This window comes from Vipera berus (genome assembly GCF_964194415.1).
Source record: "Vipera berus genome assembly, chromosome: 1".
Lineage (NCBI taxonomy): Eukaryota > Metazoa > Chordata > Lepidosauria > Squamata > Viperidae > Vipera > Vipera berus.
In genome coordinates, this window is record NC_138202.1 from 359,549,790 (window position 1) to 359,569,128 (window position 19,339).

Below are 19,339 nucleotides of genomic sequence, written 5' to 3' on the forward strand. Positions count from 1 at the left end.
CTTTTTCTTAGCTCTGTCTTCCTGGTATTACAATCCCCATCATCCCCAACTTCACACTTCCTCCAGAATCTCCATAGACATCAGCCCCAGCCTTTTATTAGTATCTCCCCCCCCTCCAATATTTTTACCCTTTGGACACCCCCACCCCCCCCAAAAGAAGCCCTTGTGTTCCTAGTATTCTTTTTCTTAGCTCTGTCTTCCTGGTATTACAATCCCCATCATCCCCAACTTCACACTTCCTCCAGAATCTCCATAGACATCAGCCCCAGCCTTTTATTAGTATCTCCCCGCCCTCCAATATTTTTACCCTTTGGACACCCCCGCCCCCCCAAAAGAAGCCCTTGTGTTCCTAGTATTCTTTTTCTTAGCTCTGTCTTCCTGGTATTACAATCCCCATCATCCCCAACCTCACACTTCCCCCAAACCTCCATAGACATCATCCCCAGCCTTTTTATTAGTATTTTCCTCCCCCATATCTATATCCTTTGGCCACCCCCCCCAAAAGCAGCTCTTGTGTTCCTAGTGTTCTTTTTCCCCGGTCCTGTGTTCCTAGTACTACAATCCCCATCACCCCCAACTTCACACTCCCCCCCCCCCCGCCCAGAATCTCCATGGACATCATCCCCACCCTTTTATTAGTATTTCCCCCCCCCCCCCGGAGCAGCCCTGTGTTCCTAGTATTCTTTTTTCTTAGCTCTGTCTTCCTGGTATTACAATCCCCATCATCCCCAACTTCACACTTCCTCCAGAATCTCCATAGACATCAGCCCCAGCCTTTTATTAGTATCTCCCCCCCCCTCCAATATTTTTACCCTTTGGACACCCCCACCCCCCCAAAAGAAGCCCTTGTGTTCCTAGTATTCTTTTTCTTAGCTCTGTGTTCCTGGTATTACAATCCCCATCATCCCCAACCTCACACTTCCCCCAAACCTCCATAGACATCATCCCCAGCCTTTTTATTAGTATTTTCCTCCCCCATATCTATATCCTTTGGCCACCCCACCCCCCCAAAAGCAGCTCTTGTGTTCCTGGTATTCTTTTTCTTAGCTCTGTGTTCCTGTTATTACAATCCCCATCATCCCCACCTCGCACTCCCCTCCCCGCCAGAATCTCCATAGACATCATCACCAGCCTTTTATTAGTATCTCCCCGCCCCCCCAATATTTTTATCCTTTGGACAACCCCTCCCCCCACAGCAGCCCTGTGTTCCTTGTATTCCTTTCCCCAGCCCTGTGTTCCTGGTATTACAATCCCCATCGTCCCCAACCTTACACTCCTCCTCCTCCACCCCAGAATCTCCATAGACGACATCTGCAGCCTTAGTCTTCGCCCGGGCTCTCATCCTCGCTGCTTTACTTGCAATGCCCACCCTGATGCTAGGCCATCCATATTCGTCGGGATGCCAGATCCCATTATCCCCGCCACCGCACTTTCCAGCCTTGGGTGCTCTCCATGGGTAGGATTCAGCTTTACAACCTCCCTGGAGGACTTTCGGCCAGCCCCTCCCACACATCTTGAGGGGTCAGGGAGGAGGAGGAGCTGCTTTACTTGGAGGGGGAAAACTTAAGGCTTTCTCGAACACAGAACACAGGGGACTAGAACTCACCCCACGGGGTTCATGGGGAGGAAAACTCGACGGGGCGAAGACAGCCACCTCTCTGAAATGGTCTAGGGCACGGGTGTCAAACTCAATTTCATGGAGGGCCGCATCAGCATTGCAGTTGCCCTCAGGGGGCCGGTGGGTATGGCCAGGGTGGGCGTGGCCTACTGGGTGGGCGTGGCTAGAGTGCATATGGCCTACTGGATAGGCATGGCCAGCTCTACATCCTTGGCATCAAGGGTGCCTATGGGGGCCTGGGCAGGAGTGGGACAGATCTGGGGGTCTCTGGCAGAAGGAGGGTCTCTGGGCCGGGGCCAAGGCAGTGGGGGCCGTTCCCTCACTGTTTCCAGGATGGCTTCGCGGGCCGCATGAAACCACTTCGCGGGCCGGATCCGGCCCCCGGGCCTTGTGTTTGACATGTCTGGTTTAGGGGCAGCAGAGGACCCCCAACCTTTCGGGCACCACCAGGGAGCGGTTCCGTGGGCGGAGAATGCGTGGTTTTGTGTGCTGCCTGCATCTCGCGGATGGGGCTTTGCTTGTTTGTGCGGACTGGTTGCTGGCATGCCACGGCCTGGTACCGGTCCACGTACCGGGGGTTGGGGACTGCTGATCTAGTGTCTCCTGCTTGAGTAGGGGGTTGGACTAGAAGACCTCCAAGGTCCCTTCTAGCTCTATTATGACCTTCAGAGGTTCTCTGTCTGTCTCATATTTATAGAAACAATTACACCCACATAATAGATATGGTTCTCTCTCTCTCTCTCTCTCTCTCTCTCTCTCTCTCTCTCTCTCTCTCTCTTTCTTTCTTTTGTCTACCTACCTACCTATCTCACATACACAGAAACAGTTACACCCACATAATAGATATGGTTTGGTCTGTCTGTCTGTCTGTCTGTCTATCTTATCTATCTATCTATCTATCTGTCTTATCATCTATTACAGTTTGTCAGTCTGTCTTATCATTATGTCTATCTATTTATCTATCTATTTATCTATCTATCTATCTATCTATCTATCTATCTATCTATCTATCTATCTATCTATCTATCTATCTATCTATCTATCTATCTACCCACCTACCTACCCACCTACCTACCCACCTACCTACCTACCTACCTATCGAATAAAAAGGCCAGAAATACAGGTAGTCCTGAATTTACGACCGCGATTGGGACCAGAATTTCTATTGCCGAGCAAGGCGGCTGTTAAATGTGTTGCATCCTGTTTTACAACCTTTTTGCCAGGGGGGTGATGGGGGTGGTCGTGAAGTGAATCCCTGCCCTTGTTAAACGAATCACACGGTTGTTAAACCTGGCTTCCCCCCCCCCCCTTTGACTTTGCCTTTTTGGAGAGTCAGCTGGGAAGGTCACAGATAACCATCACGTGTCCCACGGAGGCTGCAGCTGTGGGAAATAACACCAATTACGGTCAAGTGCCCAAATTTGGATCCTTGTGACCTTGGGTGTGGGTCCTGTGATGGTTGTCGGTGCGAGTCCTGGTTGTAAATCATTTTTTTCAGGGCTGTCCTAACGTAAAACTGTCGCTAAACTGTAAGGAGCAGCGCCTTTTAATTTATTTATTTATTTATTTATTTATTTATTTTATTACATTTATATACCGCCCTTTCCCGGAGGACTCAGGGCGGTTTACAGGGTAATTAAAAACCAAAAATACAAAAGTTAAAAACCAAGTTTAAAAAAGATTAAATTTAATCTGACCAGGAAAAGGGGAAAATGGAGAACGAGGGCCGAGCTGGTTCTGGGGAGCCAAAAGAGAAGTTATGCAATACACTTAGGGTTTGTTTTTTGTTTTTTAAGGTGCATTTACAGGTAGTCCTCGGCTTACGATCCGAAGGGAGCCCCAAAAACAAAAGTTTTGGGGTTAAAATACATTTACGGTTGGGGAGAAAAGGACTAAAAAACAAATAAGACTTTAAACCAGAATTATTTTTGTTAGGAATACTAGGAGCTAATTATGAAAAAGATTGCAGATATCTAATACTGCACATGTTAACATCAGCAAGAATTGTATTTGCCCAACGTTGGGAAAATGAAAACTTACCAGCTGAAGAAGTATTAATTAGGAAAATTCTAGACTGTGCAGAAATGGATAGATTGGCTTTAAAGGTTAAAGAGAAAGGAGACTCTCGTGTACTTTAGAACATGGGATAATTTCTATCAGTGGCTAGAAAAACGAGTCACAGAGAAAGGAAGGTGATTTGTGATTTTGAATATATATTAGCATTAATTAACATTGTTTATGTTAAATAACTATATCTTGTTCTTGTTAGTTAAATACATGTACCCAGACGTTATGCTGTTTGTTAAATATTGAAAATGTTATTTGGAAAAACCCTATCCCCAGTCTTCGACCCCAACCCTAATCCCGACCCCACCTTATCCCTAACTAATAAAATCTATATACAAAAAATGAAGGGAGCCCCAAATTTCCACTACTGGGCAAGCCGTTGAGTTTTGGCCCATTTTACGACCTTTCTTGCCGCAGGCGTTAAGTGAACCCCTGCAGCTGATAAATTAGTAACCCGGTTGTTAAGAGAAGCTGGCTTCCCCATTGCTTCTCCGAAGGTCGCAAAAGGGGATCGCGTGAACCCCTCCCGGGACGCTGCGACCGTCATAAATGCGAGTCGGTTGCCGAGGGTCTGAATTTGGATCACGTGACCCATGGGGAGGCTGCAACGGTTGTACGTTCTGAGGAGGGCTCCGAAAAATAGAGCTACAAGGAGCCCTCGGCTGGCGACGGCTCGCTTAGTGACTATTCAAAGTTACGGCGGCGCCGGAAAGGGTGACGTGTGACCGTTTTTCACAGTTACGACCTTGGCAGCATCCCCAGGATCAGGTGATCCAAATTCAGACACTGGGCGAGTGGCTCATATTTCTCGTTTCACGAGAAAAGAAGCAAAGCCAACGGGGGGGGGGGAAGCCAGATTCACTTAACAACCGTGCTACTCACTTACCAACTGCAGCGACCCACTTAACAGCCGAGGCGACGTAGGCCGTCCAAGGGGGCAAAATTCACTTATCAGTTGTCTCGCTTAACAGCAGAAGCTTTGAGCTCCATTGCGGTCGTAAGTCAAGGACCTCCTGTAACTCAGCTGCTAAGTGAGACCATGGTTCAAGAGGGTTCTGCCCCCTTTTACGACCTTTCTTGCCACAGTTAAGTAATAATAATAACGTTGGAAGGGACCTTGGAGGTCATCTATTCCAACCCCCTGCTCAGGCAGGAAACCCTACGCCATTTCAGACAAATGGCTGTCCAGTCTCTTCTTAAAAACTTCCAGTGTTGGAGCATTCACCGCTTCTAGAGGCAGGTTGTTCCACTGGTTAATTGTTCTAACTGTCAGGAAGTTTCTCCTTAGTTCTAGGTTGCTTCTCTCCTTGGTTAGTTTCCACTACTGTAATGTATCACTAGAGTTGATAACTTAGTAACCTAGTTTGTTAAGTGAAGCTGGCTTCCCCACTGAGTTTGCTTGTCAGAAGCCCGGATACTCCAACCATCATAAATGCGAATCGGTTGGCAAGGCTCTGAATTCTGATCAGATGACCGTGGAGATGCTGCAGAGGCTTCTCAGTATGAAAAAAGAAACACTTTTTCCTCGTGCTCTTGTAACTTGGAATGGCCACTAAACGAGCTGTTGTAAGTCCAGGACGACTTGCATATAGGTAGTCCTCAACTGACTGTAGCTAAGCTGGTCGCGGTGGAAAGAACCGGGATGGGAGACCAAGAGGTGATCCCAGGCTGCAGGCAAGACTGGGAAGGCGGGCAAAATATCCTGGAAGAAAAATAGGTTCACCCATCTCTGAATTCTTATCGAGAATAGAATATAGAATATAGAATTCAGAATGAATGGAATGGGATAGGATAGAAAATATAGAATAGAATAGAATAGAATAGAATAGAATAGAATAGAATAGAATAGAATAGAATAGAATAACAGAACGGAACAGAACAGAACAGAACAGAATAGAATAGAATAGAATAGGACCTTGGAGGTCTTCTAGTCCAGCCCCCCGCTCAAGCAGGAGAAAGCAATGTGCTTGTCTTCTTCCAATCCTAGGAGCTCAGCTATAGCTTTACTGAGATTACATTTGGCATATTTAGTACAGATAGTCCTTGACTTACAACCATTCGGTTAGTGACTGTTCAAAGTTAGAACGGCACCGGAAAAAGCGACTTACAACCGGTTTTCACATTAACAACCGTTGCTGCATTCCCCCTCCCCCTGGGTCATGTGATCAAAATTCGGACCCTTGGCTATTGTCTCGTATTTACGATGGTTTCAGTGTCCTGGGGTCACGTGATCCCCTTCTGCGACCTTCAGACAAGCAAAGATTCACATAACGGCCGCACAATTCACTTAAGAGCTGCAGGGTTAGGATTCGGCTTCGTTTGTTTGTGCGGCCCGCTTTGTGGCATGCTGCGGACCGGTGGAGGTCCGCATCCCCGGGGGTTGGGGTCCCCAGCTGTAGCGGAAGCATCATCCCTGCGTAGTCTTGACGATCAAGCCAGTTTCACTAACACCAAGGCTACTTAACCCTGGTGCGAAGTAGCCCCGGTATGACATTGAAAAAGCAATTTATTTTTTTTGCGAAAAGCTGAATTCCCCTCCAGCGAGATGGGCACCGTGGGTGTGGGCAGCCGGCTACACCACAACAGAGAGAGAGGTGTACTTTCTAAGCAACCATTCGTGGTTTCGTTTTACGGCACCCGGCGGGACAGCTTGCACGGTTCAAAGAAACGGGGCCACTAGATTGGCCTTCGCCTCCAGACAGATCACGCAGGAAGCCCATCAGGTTGTGGAGGATGGGCGATGGGGACTTCCTCCCCCCCCTCTTGCCAGAATCCGCCCATCTCCCAGGCACCGTAGCCGGCTCTGACTCTTTACTGGTAGTCCTTGACTCATGACCACATCCGACGGGTTTCCGTTGCTAAGCGAGAACAGGGAGCGTTGCCCCGTTTTACAATCTTTCTTGCCACCGTTGTTAAGGCAGTTGTCCAGTTAGCAAAACGGGCTGCTTACGTGACTCTGGCTTCCCCACGGACGTTTTGCTTGCCCGAAGGATCGCTGCCGCCACCGTCGTAAGTACGAGTCGGTTGCCGAGCTCGTCCGAATTTTGATCGCGTGACCCCCCCCCCGAGGGTGGGGTGGGGAGATGCAGCAGTTGTTAACTGAATCACTGCGATTGTGTGGTTAGGAGCCCAGGTGTGAAGTGAAATTTGGCTTCCTCCGTTGTCAGTAGGGCGCAAAAGGGGATCGTGTGACACACACACACACACACACACACACACCCTGGGACACGGCAACTGTCATAAATACGAGTCGGTTGCCACATTTCAGAATTTCGATTGCGTGTCCCTGGGGATGCTGGAGCAGTTGTGTGCAAAACGGCCCCTTTTTCCCTGTGCCGTTATAACTTTGTTTCCCTTAACAAATGGTTGTAAGTCGACTACCTGCGTTGACAAAGGTTGTGTGCTGTCATCTCTGTTGTGTAACCGCGCCAACTGCTAAGCCAGTTTCCTCCCAGCCTTCCATATATATATATATACTGGATTACAATGCCCATAACCCTGAGCTGGGCCCAGGGGAGGATTGAATTGTACGCAACTGCCTTAATCCCATCTAGAGGCTGTCGCACTTACAAAGGCTAACGTTACACAAGCGGGTGTGTAAAATCCCGGTCAGTCCAGCTCAGAATTTCAAGCAATTCCAATTAAAATATATCAGCTCTGCCCTCCTTTTTTGCCTTTATTCGCTCTTTCACTTATTTATTGAATTTATCCACTGACCATGTCCCTGATATAACCACCACAACAACAACGACAGCAACAAACTGGTTGAGACCTAGGATGCTGGCAGCAACCCTGGTCAACCATTAGTGCCAGTCAATTTGAGTGTCCGGTTGACTTGAGTTTCATGTTTTTTATGAATAAAAGTTTTACGATGATGATTTTGATGATGTTGTTGGAAGGGACCTTGGAGGTCATCTAGTCCAGCCCCCTGCTCAGGCAGGAAACCCTGTCCCATTTCAGACAATGATCCTGAACTACTTAGAGTAAAAAAAAAAAGTAAATAGGAAAATAATTACAAGTAGCCCTCGACTTACGACCACAGTGGATCCCAAAATTTCTGTCGCTAAGCCAGGCAGCTGTTAAGGGAATTTTGCCCCATTTTGCTACCTTTCCTGCTGCAAGGTGTTAAGTGAATCACTGCAGCTCTTAAGTTAGTGACACGGTTGTTAAGTGGATCTGGCTGCCCCCGTTGACTTTAGAATATAATAGAGCTTGGAAGGGACCTTGGAGGTCTTCTAGTCCAGCCCCCTGCTCAAGCAGGAGAACCTATACCGTCTCAGACAAGTGACTGTCCAGTCTGTTCTTAAAAGGCTCCATTGATGGAGCACCCACAACTTCTGGTGGCCAGCTGTTCCCCTGGTTAATTGTCCTCCCCGTTAGGAAGTTTCTCCTTAATTCCAGGTTGCTTCTCTCTTTGGTCAGTTTCCAACCGTTGTTTCTCGTCCTTCCCTCTGGGATAAATAAATTGACAGCCCCCCCCTCCTCTTTGTAGCAGCCCCTCAAATACTGGAATATTGCTATCATGTCTCCCCTATTTCTCTGCTTGTCAGAAGGTCGTAAAAGACACTGCGACCGTCATAAATACGAGTCAGTTGCCGAGCGTCCAGATTTTGATCATGTGACCACGGGGAGGCTGCAACAGTCATAAAGTGGAGGGAGGACTGTTGGGTCCTTGGTGCTCTCTTGAGTTCGGAAAACCGTCTTTCCACGGAATCGATCCCCGATGCCCCAAAAGTTGGGGCGGGGGTCGCTGCTCTACAGATAGTCCTTATGGCCACAATGGAGCCCCCAAATTTATGTTGCTAAGGGAGAAATTGGTTGAATTTTGCCCCATTTTAACGACCTTTCTCGCCGCCATTGCTAAGGGAACCAGTGCCGTTGTTTAGTAAGCCGGTCGTTCAATGAATTTCCCCCATTGACTTCGCTTGTCAGAAGGTCATGAAAGGGGATTACGTGGCCCCCGCCCAGGACATTGCGACCGTCGTAAACATGAGTCGGTTGCCAAGCGGCTGAATTTTTTGATCACGCAACCGCGGGGGAAGTGTCATAAACCAAATGGCTTTGACGACTCCCTGTATTTTCTTTACTTTCACTCATTTATTGTTTATATGCCACCCATTCGCAAACGAAAGAAACGCTGCATTAAAACGGGGAAGATGAAACACAGTAATAAATGTGACATATATGTTAAAATTGCACGAATTAAAGGTGAATTTTTTTTAATTGAAAAGTTTTAAAATACGTTTTTAGAACATATACCCCATCTCCCCCCCTCCCCTTCCCGCCCTTCCCAACACCCCCCCCCCCGACTTCCCAGAGCTGAATACAGGGTATTACATCATACAATCTTACTCTAAAATAATCTAATTACTATAATTACTCTTTAAATCCTATCGCACTTTAACTCTCCTTAGCCATAGAAAAGATAAATAATATATCCTCTAATTATAATAACTAATAACTATTCATATGCTAAATGATACTTTATAGTCCCATATTTATTCTGAATATAATCAATCCATCTTCTCCATTCTGCTATATATCTTTGTTGCGAGTGATCTTTCACATATGCCGAGATTTTGGCCATTTCTGCCAGGTTCGAAACTTTCAAAGTCCGTTCTTCTATAGTAGGCAGATCCTCCTTCTTCCAGTATTGCGCTACCGAAAGTCTTGCAGCTGTTATTAAGTTCAGCATCAATTTAGTTTCTATAGCAGTACAGTCAGCGATAATACCCAACCAAAAACAATTGTGGTGAAAATCTTATCTTTTTCTTAAAGATCTTCTGCACGTTCCACCAAATTTTGATCCAAAAAGCTTTAACTTTTTTATAAGTCCACCATACATGATAATACGTTGCGTCATCACAACCACATCTCCAACATTTTGGTTGACAGTTCGGATACATACATGCTAATTTTGGGGGATCTAAATGCCATCTATAAAACATTTTGTAAAAATTCCCCCTTAAGTTTTGTGCCTGCGTAAATTTAACATTCCTAACCCATATTTTCTCCCAAGTGTCCATTATTATTGGTTCTTGAAAATTCTGGGCCCATTTTTATCATACAATCCTTAACCAGTTCTGCTTCTGAGTCAATTTCTATCAATGCATTATATATCCTTCTTATATGCGCTCTACTTTGATCTCTAATTTGCTTTACCAAATTCCCGTCTGATATTGAAATGCCAATTTTCTGATCTTCTTTCCATCTGGCCTGTAACTGCCCATACTGAAACCAGGTTTGTACTATTTTTTCTTCTTTTAGAATATTAAAAGACTTCAATTGCCATTCATTCTTTTCCAATCTAAGAATTTCTTTATATGTTATCACATCGTGTTTAAATCCCACATTTATATTTTCTATTGCATGTTTAGGTATTGCCCAAATAGGAATTTTATAATTCAACTTGTATCGATATTTTTTTCCAAACTCTCAACATGGCAGACCTTAATATATGTGTTTTAAAAACCTGGTCCACTTTTTTGTCATACAATAAATAAGCATGCCAACCATATAACAAATCACACCCTTCAATATTCAATCATCTCCTTTTTTGTTAAATTAAACCAATCACTAATTGACGATAATACTGCCGCCTCATAATATAATTTAAGATTGGGCACTTTGAGACCACCTCTTTCACGTACATCTTGCAATATCTTAAGTTTAACTCTCGGTCTCTTCCCTGCCCAAATAAATTTATTAATACCTTTAATACATTTAAATAAATTTATTTAATACCTATTTATTAATTTTTAAATATATATATATATATATATATAATTAAGCCCCTGCTTCCCAGTTGCAGCTTTCGATAAAAGTCTCGCTGACGTTTGATAAAAAACGATTGCCTGCCTGCCCCGTGTTATCTTTTTTTAATCTAGCAAAACAAAAAGCGGAGCAGAATCTTTTTGTTTTGCCCAATATCTATTATTATCTCCTGCTATTTCCTCTGAAGTTTCAGAGGAACTTAAGTGGTGAGTTTGGTCTTCGCCGTCAGCATGTGGGAGTTTTGAGTTATGTATTCGTTTAATTTATTAAACCGAGCCGAGGGGAACTTGAGATTGAGTAACTTGAGAAAAGGGGTTTTTAATTTGGAACCAGACATCCGGAAATCCCAGGTCCAATTTTGCACGATGGAATTAAAACCTCACTTTATAACAAGTAGTCCTCGACTTAACAATCAACTTAGTGACTGTTTCAAGTTACAGCATCACTTAAAGGACTTGGCTTTGGGAGAATGGAAGGAAGTTGAAGAAAAGAAAGAAAAATGGAGGGAGGGAGAGTAGAGGGGAGGGAGGGAGGAAGTTGAAGGAAAAAAGGAAAAATGGAAGAAGGGAGAGGGAGGGAGGGAGGAAGTTGAAGGAAAAAAGGAAAAATGGAGGAAGGGAGAGGGAGGGAGGGAGGAAGTTGAAGAAAAAAAGGAAAAATGGAGGAAGGGAGAGAGGGAGGAAGTGAACGAAAAATGGAGGAAGGGGGAGAGGGAGGGAGGGAGGAAGTTGAAGGGAAAAAGGAAAAATGGAGGAAGGGAGAGAGGGAGGGAGGAAGTTGAAGGAAAAATGGAGGAAGGGAGAGAGGGAGAGGGAGGGAGGGAGGAAGTTGAAGGGAAAAAGGAAAAATGGAGGAAGGGAGAGGGAGGGAGGGAGGAAGGAAGTTGAAGAAAAGGAAAAATGGAGAGAAGGAAGTTGAAGGAAAGGAGGAAAGAGGGAAGGAGGAAAGAAGGAAGTGGAAGGAAAGATGGAAAAATGGAGGGAGGGAGGGAAGGAGGAAGTTGAAGAAAAGGAAAAATGGAGAGAAGGAAGTGGAAGGAAAGGAAGAAAAATAAAGGGAGGGAGAGAAGGAGGGAGGAAGGAAGGGAAGTGGAAGGGTGAAAGGGAAAATGGAGGGAGGGAGGAAGTCGAAGGAAAAGAAAAATGGAGGAGGATGGAAGGAAGCGGAAGGAAAGGAGGAAGTTGAAGGAAGGGAAGAATGGAGGGTGGGAGGAAGGAAGTTGTAGGGAAGGAAAAGTGGAAGGAAGGACGTGAAAGGAAAGGAGGAAAAAGGCAGGAAGGAAGTTAACGATGCCATCACAAGCTCAGGAGATTTGTCTGAGCCACTCAAGCGGCTGGCCAACCGCCAGGCTATGCAAAACCCTTTGACTTTTGAGCAGAGCTCTTTTTTTTTCCTGCTTCCAGGGCGTTCCCGTCTTAACGGAAGCGCCCTTGACTTTGAAACGGGTGTTTCTGAGCTTCAGGTGAGCTACCGTACGTTTCGCACTCGGGATCCTTTCCGGAGGATCAGAGCGGCGGCTGTTTTGAAGCGAGAAACAGGATTTTTCCAACTTGAAGCCACCCCTTTCGAATCCAAAACATTACATTTACCACTAGTTTGGCCAGCGATCAAAGTAATTTCTGGGGCATTTCTGCCATTTCTGGGACTGTGGTTTTATTTTTATTTTGCATACCAACTTTCGCGGCCTCGCTTAACGGCGCAGGTCGTACCAGCTGGGGCATGCTTTAATTCTCAGGGCGGGTCAAATATTCTTCATAAAACCCAACCGGTTATGACATTTGTTCTCCAGGCCACCGATTGTCCGCCACAGGGAGTCCTCGAGTTACGACCACGCTGGAGCCCAAAATGCACGTTGCTAGGCGAAACATTTCTTAAGTGGCTCCTGCCCCATTTTTACGACTTTTCTGGCCCCGGTTGTTAAGCAAACCTTTTGCATTTGATAAAAATGAGTAAGGCGGTCGTTAAGCGAATCCGGCTCCGCCCCGGCTTTGCTTGTTCAGAAGGTCGCTAAAGAGGGAATCACGTGACCCTGGGGATGCTGCGACCGTCATAAATGTGAGTCGGCTGCCAAGCATCTGAATCACGGGGCTGCTGCAACGGTCGTAAGTGTGGAAACGGTCCCGAGTCGCCCTTTTCAGTGGCGTTGTAACTTCCAACGGTCGCTAAATGAACGGTCGTAAGTTGAGGACTACCTGTGCTGAATGAGAAACCACCAGAATTTCTTTTTTTAAAAAAATAGGTTTTATTGATTTTTTTTTAACATAATAACCTTAATATTTGGCAAACAGCCTGTGGTCTGGTTTTACATTGCAAAAACAGTCAATAAAAATTAGTTTAATTCTATAGTCCGCCTATTGGTTTTGCTTGATTTTTCTCTTCTTCCAATAATAATCTCTTTTGCCAACCTTGAATTAATGCAATTCTTATTATTTAAATCAGGGGTCTTCCAACTTGGCCCTTTTATAACTTGCGGACTTTTAACTCCCAGAATTCCTCAGCCAGGCACGCTGTAGTTGGTGGCGCAGCTGTTAGAATGTAGCACTGCCAGCAGTTCGATCCTGACTGGCTCAGGGTTGACTCAGCCTTCCATCCCTCCGAGATTGATAAAATGGGGAGCCAGATTGTTTGGGGGGGGGGCAATAGGCTGACTCTGTAAACTGCTTAGAGAAGACTAAAGTACTGTGAAACGGTATATAAGTCTTAAGTATTATTGCTATCTCTCTCTCTCTCTCTCTCTCTATTTATATCTGTCTATGTCTATGTCTGTCTATTGTCTATATAGTCTGTCTATCTCTCTCTCTCTATCTATGTCTATATCTATATCTATATCTATATCTATATCTTATAATCATTCTGGTCTGTCTATCATCTCTATATCTATATCTCAATCTGTCTGTCTATGTCTATCATGTCTGTCTGTCTATTGTCTATATAGTCTGTCTATATCTATCTGTCTGTCTCTGTCTATATCTATCTATCTTATCTATATCTTATAATCATTCTGGTCTGTCTGTGTCTGTCTATCTATCTATCTATATCTCTATATCTCAATGTCTGTCTGTCTGTCTATTGTCTATATAGTCTGTCTATATCTGTCTATGTCTGTCTGTCTGTCTCTATATCTATCTATCTATCTATCTATCTATCTATCTATCTATCTATCTATCTATCTATCTATCTATCTCTATATCTCAATCTGTCTGTCTATGTCTGTCTGTCTGTCTATTGTCTATATAGTGTGTCTGTCTATATTACCTAGCTAGCTAGTTAGCTAGCTATCTTTATCTGTTTACTATCTTTATGTATAGTTGTCTGTCCATCCATCCATCCATCCATCCATCCATCTTCAACATTTTCCTGATACGGAACCCTAAACCCATCCTGGAATCTGGGCAGACCCAATGGATTAAAATGAAGGGAATAAAGGGACCTTTGCTTCGCCCTGGGTCTTGGGGCTTCCTAACGCTGCTCCCCTGGTTCTTTCTAGGGCGTTTCCTGGAGACCTGCTCAGCCAGCACTCTTGATCCCACAACTTTGCACAACCGCCTGCGAGAATGTCCAGCTCAAGCTATCCTTCCAACCAAGGAGCCTTCGGCACAGAACAGGGCCGTTACCCGGCACATTCGGTCCAGTATACCTTTCCCGGTGGCCGGCACCAGCAGGCAAGTAGCAGTGGGCCCCAGAGGGATTCTGGGTAATTTGGCAGGCTCCCCCTCCAGGATTCCTGGCTTCTAGGTGGAGGTAGTCCTCGACTTACGACTTTATCATCAAGCCCAAAATTTCCGTTGCTAAGCAAGATGGCTGTTAACTGAGTTTTGCCCCATTTTACGACCTTTCTTGCCACAGTTGTTAAGTGAATCACTGCGGTTGTTGAGCTGGTCATACGGTCGTTAAGTGAATCCAGCTCCCCTATTCACTTTGCTCGTCAGAAGGTCGCAAAAGGGGATCACGTGACCCTCCCCCGGTGGGACGCTGCCACCGTCATAAATACGAGTCAGTCGCCGAGCGTGTGAACCTGGATCCCGTGACCCACGAGGATGTTGCAACGCTCGTAAGTGCGAGAACTCGTGATAAGTCACTTTTTCCCCCAGTATCGTCGGAACTTCAAACGGTCACTAAATGAAGCATTAAGTTGAGGGCAATGTGGATCTGAGCTTGATTTTGCTTCTTCCCTCCAAGTCGTCAGAAATGTTATTTTATTTTCTTGAACAAATTTGTTGGGCTCCCAGTACATAGTCACACACAGAGCTCGCTCCAGGTAGCTTAGAAAACTTTAAAATATCCATAATATAATAAAACCCATTATTTCCTCCCTCTCCATCCTTCCGGCATGGGCAACACATGACCAACCAAAGAACAATCTTAACTCCTAATTAAGTTAAATAATAACCAGGCAGTTTAAAGAGTTAGATTTGTAAGCTGCCCGGAATCGCATTGGCTGGCCTCTAAATTGAATAGAATTTATAAAACAAAATAATACGGGCCGTCCTCCTCGGCTTACAATGGTCCACTTAGTGACCATTCAAAGTTACAACGGCATTGGAAAAAGGTGACCGGTCACCATTTTTCACACGGCCTTTGCAGCGTTCCCAGGATCGCGTGATCGAAATTCAGCGGTTTGGCAACCGCTTCATACTTACGACCGTTGCTGGGTCCCAAGGTCACGTGATCCCCTTTTGCAAACGTTTGACAAGGAAAATCAGTGAGGGGGAAGCCAGATTCACTTAACAACCGTGTTACTAACTCAGGGGTCTTCCTACTTGGCCCTTTTAGGACTTGTGGATTTCAACTCCCAGAATTCCTCAGCCAGGATGTTTTAAGACAGGGGTCTTCCTACTTGGCCCTTTTAGGACTTGGGGACTTCAACTCCCAGAATTCCTCAGCCAGGATGCTTTAAGACAGGGGTCTTCCAACTTGGCCCTTTTAGGACTTGGGGACTTCAACTCCCAGAATCCCTCAGCCAGGATGCTTTAAGACAGGGATCTTCCAACTTGGCCCTTTTAGGACTTGTGGACTTCAACTCCCAGAATCCCTCAGCCAGGATGTTTTAAGACAGGGGTCTTCCTACTTGGCCCTTTTAGGACTTGTGGATTTCAACTCCCAGAATTCCTCAGCCAGGATGTTTTAAGACAGGGGTCTTCCTACTTGGCCCTTTTAGGACTTGGGGACTTCAACTCCCAGAATTCCTCAGCCAGGATGCTTTAAGACAGGGGTCTTCCAACTTGGCCCTTTTAGGACTTGGGGACTTCAACTCCCAGAATCCCTCAGCCAGGATGCTTTAAGACAGGGATCTTCCAACTTGGCCCTTTTAGGACTTGTGGACTTCAACTCCCAGAATCCCTCAGCCAGGATGCTTTAAGACAGGGGTCTTCCAACCTGGCCCTTTTAGGACTTGGGGACTTCAACTCCCAGAATCCCTCAGCCAGGATGCTTTAAGACAGGGGTCTTCCAACTTGGCCCTTTTAGGACTGGTGGACTTCAACTCCCAGAATCCCTCAGCCAGGATGCTTTAAGACAGGGGTCTTCCAACCTGGCCCTTTTAGGACTTGGGGACTTCAACTCCCAGAATCCCTCAGCCAGGATGCTTTAAGACAGGGGTCTTCCAAGATGGCCCTTTTATGACTTGTGGACTTCAACTCCCAGAATTCCTCAGCCAGGATGCTTTAAGACAGGGGTCTTCCAACCTGGCCCTTTTAGGACTGGTGGACTTCAACTCCCAGAATCCCTCAGCCAGGATGCTTTAAGACAGGGGTCTTCCAACCTGGCCCTTTTAGGACTTGGGGACTTCAACTCCCAGAATCCCTCAGCCAGGATGCTTTAAGACAGGGATCTTCCAACTTGGCCCTTTTAGGACTTGTGGACTTCAACTCCCAGAATCCCTCAGCCAGGATGCTTTAAGACAGGGGTCTTCCAACCTGGCCCTTTTAGGACTTGGGGACTTCAACTCCCAGAATCCCTCAGCCAGGATGCTTTAAGACAGGGGTCTTCCAAGATGGCCCTTTTATGACTTGTGGACTTCAACTCCCAGAATTCCTCAGCCAGGATGCTTTAAGACAGGGGTCTTCCAACCTGGCCCTTTTAGGACTGGTGGACTTCAACTCCCAGAATCCCTCAGCCAGGATGCTTTAAGACAGGGGTCTTCCAACCTGGCCCTTTTAGGACTTGGGGACTTCAACTCCCAGAATCCCTCAGCCAGGATGCTTTAAGACAAAGGTCTTCCAATCTGGCCCTTTTAGGACTTGAGGACTTCAACTCCCAGAATCCCTCAGCCAGGATGCTTTAAGCCAGGGGTCTTCCAACGTGGCCCTGGCCGAGGAATTCTGGGAGTTGAAATCCACGAGTCCTAAAAGGGCCAAGTTGGAAGACCCCTGGCTTAGACGTAGGAGCTAACCAACTAGTAGTAAGTGAACAACTTCAGCGATTCACTTAACTGCGGCAAAGACAGGTCGTAAAATGGGGCAGAGCTCACTTCACAATTGTCTCACTTAGCAAGAGACATTTTGGGGTCAATTGCAGTCGTAAGTCAAGGACTACCTGTAATTCTGACCTAATAATATCCCTAAAATTTACATAAATATTGGTCAAAAGGTGGAGACTGGTTAAAATGAGCTTCGGATAATCAGACATTCATTGACCCCGTTATTTAGTTTCCAGATAACGATTCACCCCGTTTCTGCCCAGCAGGCAGTCCTGGCCTCTTGTCGCTCAATTTAACTTGGGGACGAGCAATTTCGCTCTCCCTGTCTTTGTGAGAATTTGGGGGTTCTTGGGAGAGACGGACAAATCTTCGAGGTTTTCCCCGCTGTCTTGATACTTCAGCCACATTAAGTACACTAGGTAGTCCTCGCGTTAACGACAGTTCATTAAGTGACCGTTCAAAGTTGCAACGGTACTGGAAAAAAGTATGCAGAACAACAGAATTAGAAGGGGCCTTGGAGGTCATCTAGTCCTGGCCTTTTCAACCTTTTCACCCACTGTGCCACTTTTAGGATATGGCAACATCCGAGGACCACCAGTCGCCCAGCAAGGGGTGGAAAACTTAATGACCCCAAAAAAGGAAAAAAGTGATGAAGTGCAGGTAGTCCTCGACTTACAACAGTTCGCTTAGTGACTGTTCGAAGTTACAATGGCCCTGAAAAAAGTGTCCCCCAAGCCACAGCCGAGCAAGACACCTGCCTGCCCGCCCGGCGGCGCTCTTCCTCCTGTCCGAGGTTGTCATTGTTGGGAGCATTTCTGTTGAGGATTGGCAGTGGGGGTGGGTGTTTGGCTTTTATCTCCCCCATCTGCTGGGTGGTTGCAGCAGGTTTTGGTCACTTCACCTGACCCTGGGACACTGTGACCGTCATAAATATGAATCAGTTGCCAAGTATCTTGAATGTACATCACAAGACCCTGGAGATGCTGCAACATTCCAGCTGATCGGAGCTTCTTCTGGGCTCAGAAGCACCAGGATCGGTGCCGAGCTCCAGCTGGATCCTGGTGCTGATCCTGGTGCTTCCGCTGAGCCCTGACAGCCCTGCAGCTCCAGCCGTCTCTCGCTCAGCCTTGTGCGGTGCTGCCACCGGTTCAGCTCCTTCCCCTCCCCCGCTACCACGGGAGTTGAAGTCCACATCTCTTAAAGTTGCCAAGGTTGAAGGAACACTGGCTTAAATCCTGGGATCTCTGCAGATGACAGATGATTTCTGGTTAGTGAAGGCCTCCAGATGAAGGCCAGATGTTCCTGGACATCCCTCAGGCAATGTGGACGCAGGCTGTGATGTCCTTCTCAATTAGAATAGAATAGAATAGAATAGAATAGAATAGAATAGAATAGAATAGAATAGAATAGAATAGAATAGAATAGAATAGAATAGAAATAGGAAAAAAATAATAGAATAGAATAGAACAGAATTACAGAATAGAATAGAATTGTTGTTGTTAGTTGCGAAGTCGTGTCCGACCCATCGCGACCCTATGGACAATGTTCCTCCAGGCCTTCCTGTCCTCTACCATCTTCTGGAGTCCAGTTAAGCTCACGCCTACTGCTTCAGTGACTCCATCCAGCCACCTCATTCTCTGTCGTCCCCTTCTTCTATTGCCCTCAATCTTTCCCAGCATTAGGCTCTTCTCCAGTGAGTCCTTCCTCCTCATTAGGTGGCCAAAGTATTTGAGTTTTAGCTTCAGGATCTGGCCTTCTAAAGAGCAGTCAGGGTTGATCTCCTCTAGGACTGACCGGTTTGATCGCCTTGCAGTCCAAGGGACTCGCAGGAGTCTTCTCCAGCACCAGAGTTCAAAGGCCTCAATTCTTTGGCGCTCAGCCTTTCTTATGGTCCAACTTTCACTGCCATACATTGCAACTGGGAAGACCATAGCCTTGACTATACGCACTTTTGTTGACAGGGTGATGTCTCTGCTTTTTAGTGTGCTGTCTAGATTTGCCATGGCTTTCCTCCCTAGGAGCAAGCGTCTTTTAATTTCTTGACTACAGTCCCCATCTGCAGTGATCTTGGAGCCCAGGAAAATAAAATCTGTCACTACCTCCATTTCTTCCCCATCTATTTGCCAGGAATTAAGAGGGCCGGATGCCATGATCTTAGTTTTCTATTCTATTCTATTCTATTCTATTCTATTCTATTCTATTCTATTCTATTCTATTCTATTCTATTCTATTCTATTCTATTCTATTCTATTCTATTCTATTCTATTCTTAGTTTTCTCATTAAGAAAACTAAGAGAAAACTAAGAATAGAATAGAATAGAATAATAGAATAGAATAGAATAGAATAGAATAGAATAGAATAGAATAGAATAGAAATAGGAAAAAATAATAGAATAGAATAGAACAGAATTACAGAATAGAATAGAATAGAATAGAATAGAATAGAATAGAATAGGAGCTGG

The 19,339-nt window shown here is 45.7% G+C and overlaps 1 protein-coding gene across 2 annotated transcripts in view; it reads left to right on the plus strand.

Annotated features, from left to right (window-relative positions):
• LOC308673962 (nuclear receptor corepressor 1-like) overlaps positions 1 to 19,339 on the plus strand; it is a 48,704-nt gene that overhangs the window by 859 nt on the left and 28,506 nt on the right. For both annotated transcript variants that reach the window (XM_081338047.1, XM_081338048.1), the window contains exon 2: positions 13,947 to 14,121. In XM_081338047.1, the coding sequence (XP_081194173.1) occupies positions 14,014 to 14,121 (108 nt within the window). In that variant the 5' untranslated portion in view covers positions 13,947 to 14,013. The remainder of the gene's footprint in view (positions 1 to 13,946; positions 14,122 to 19,339) is intronic.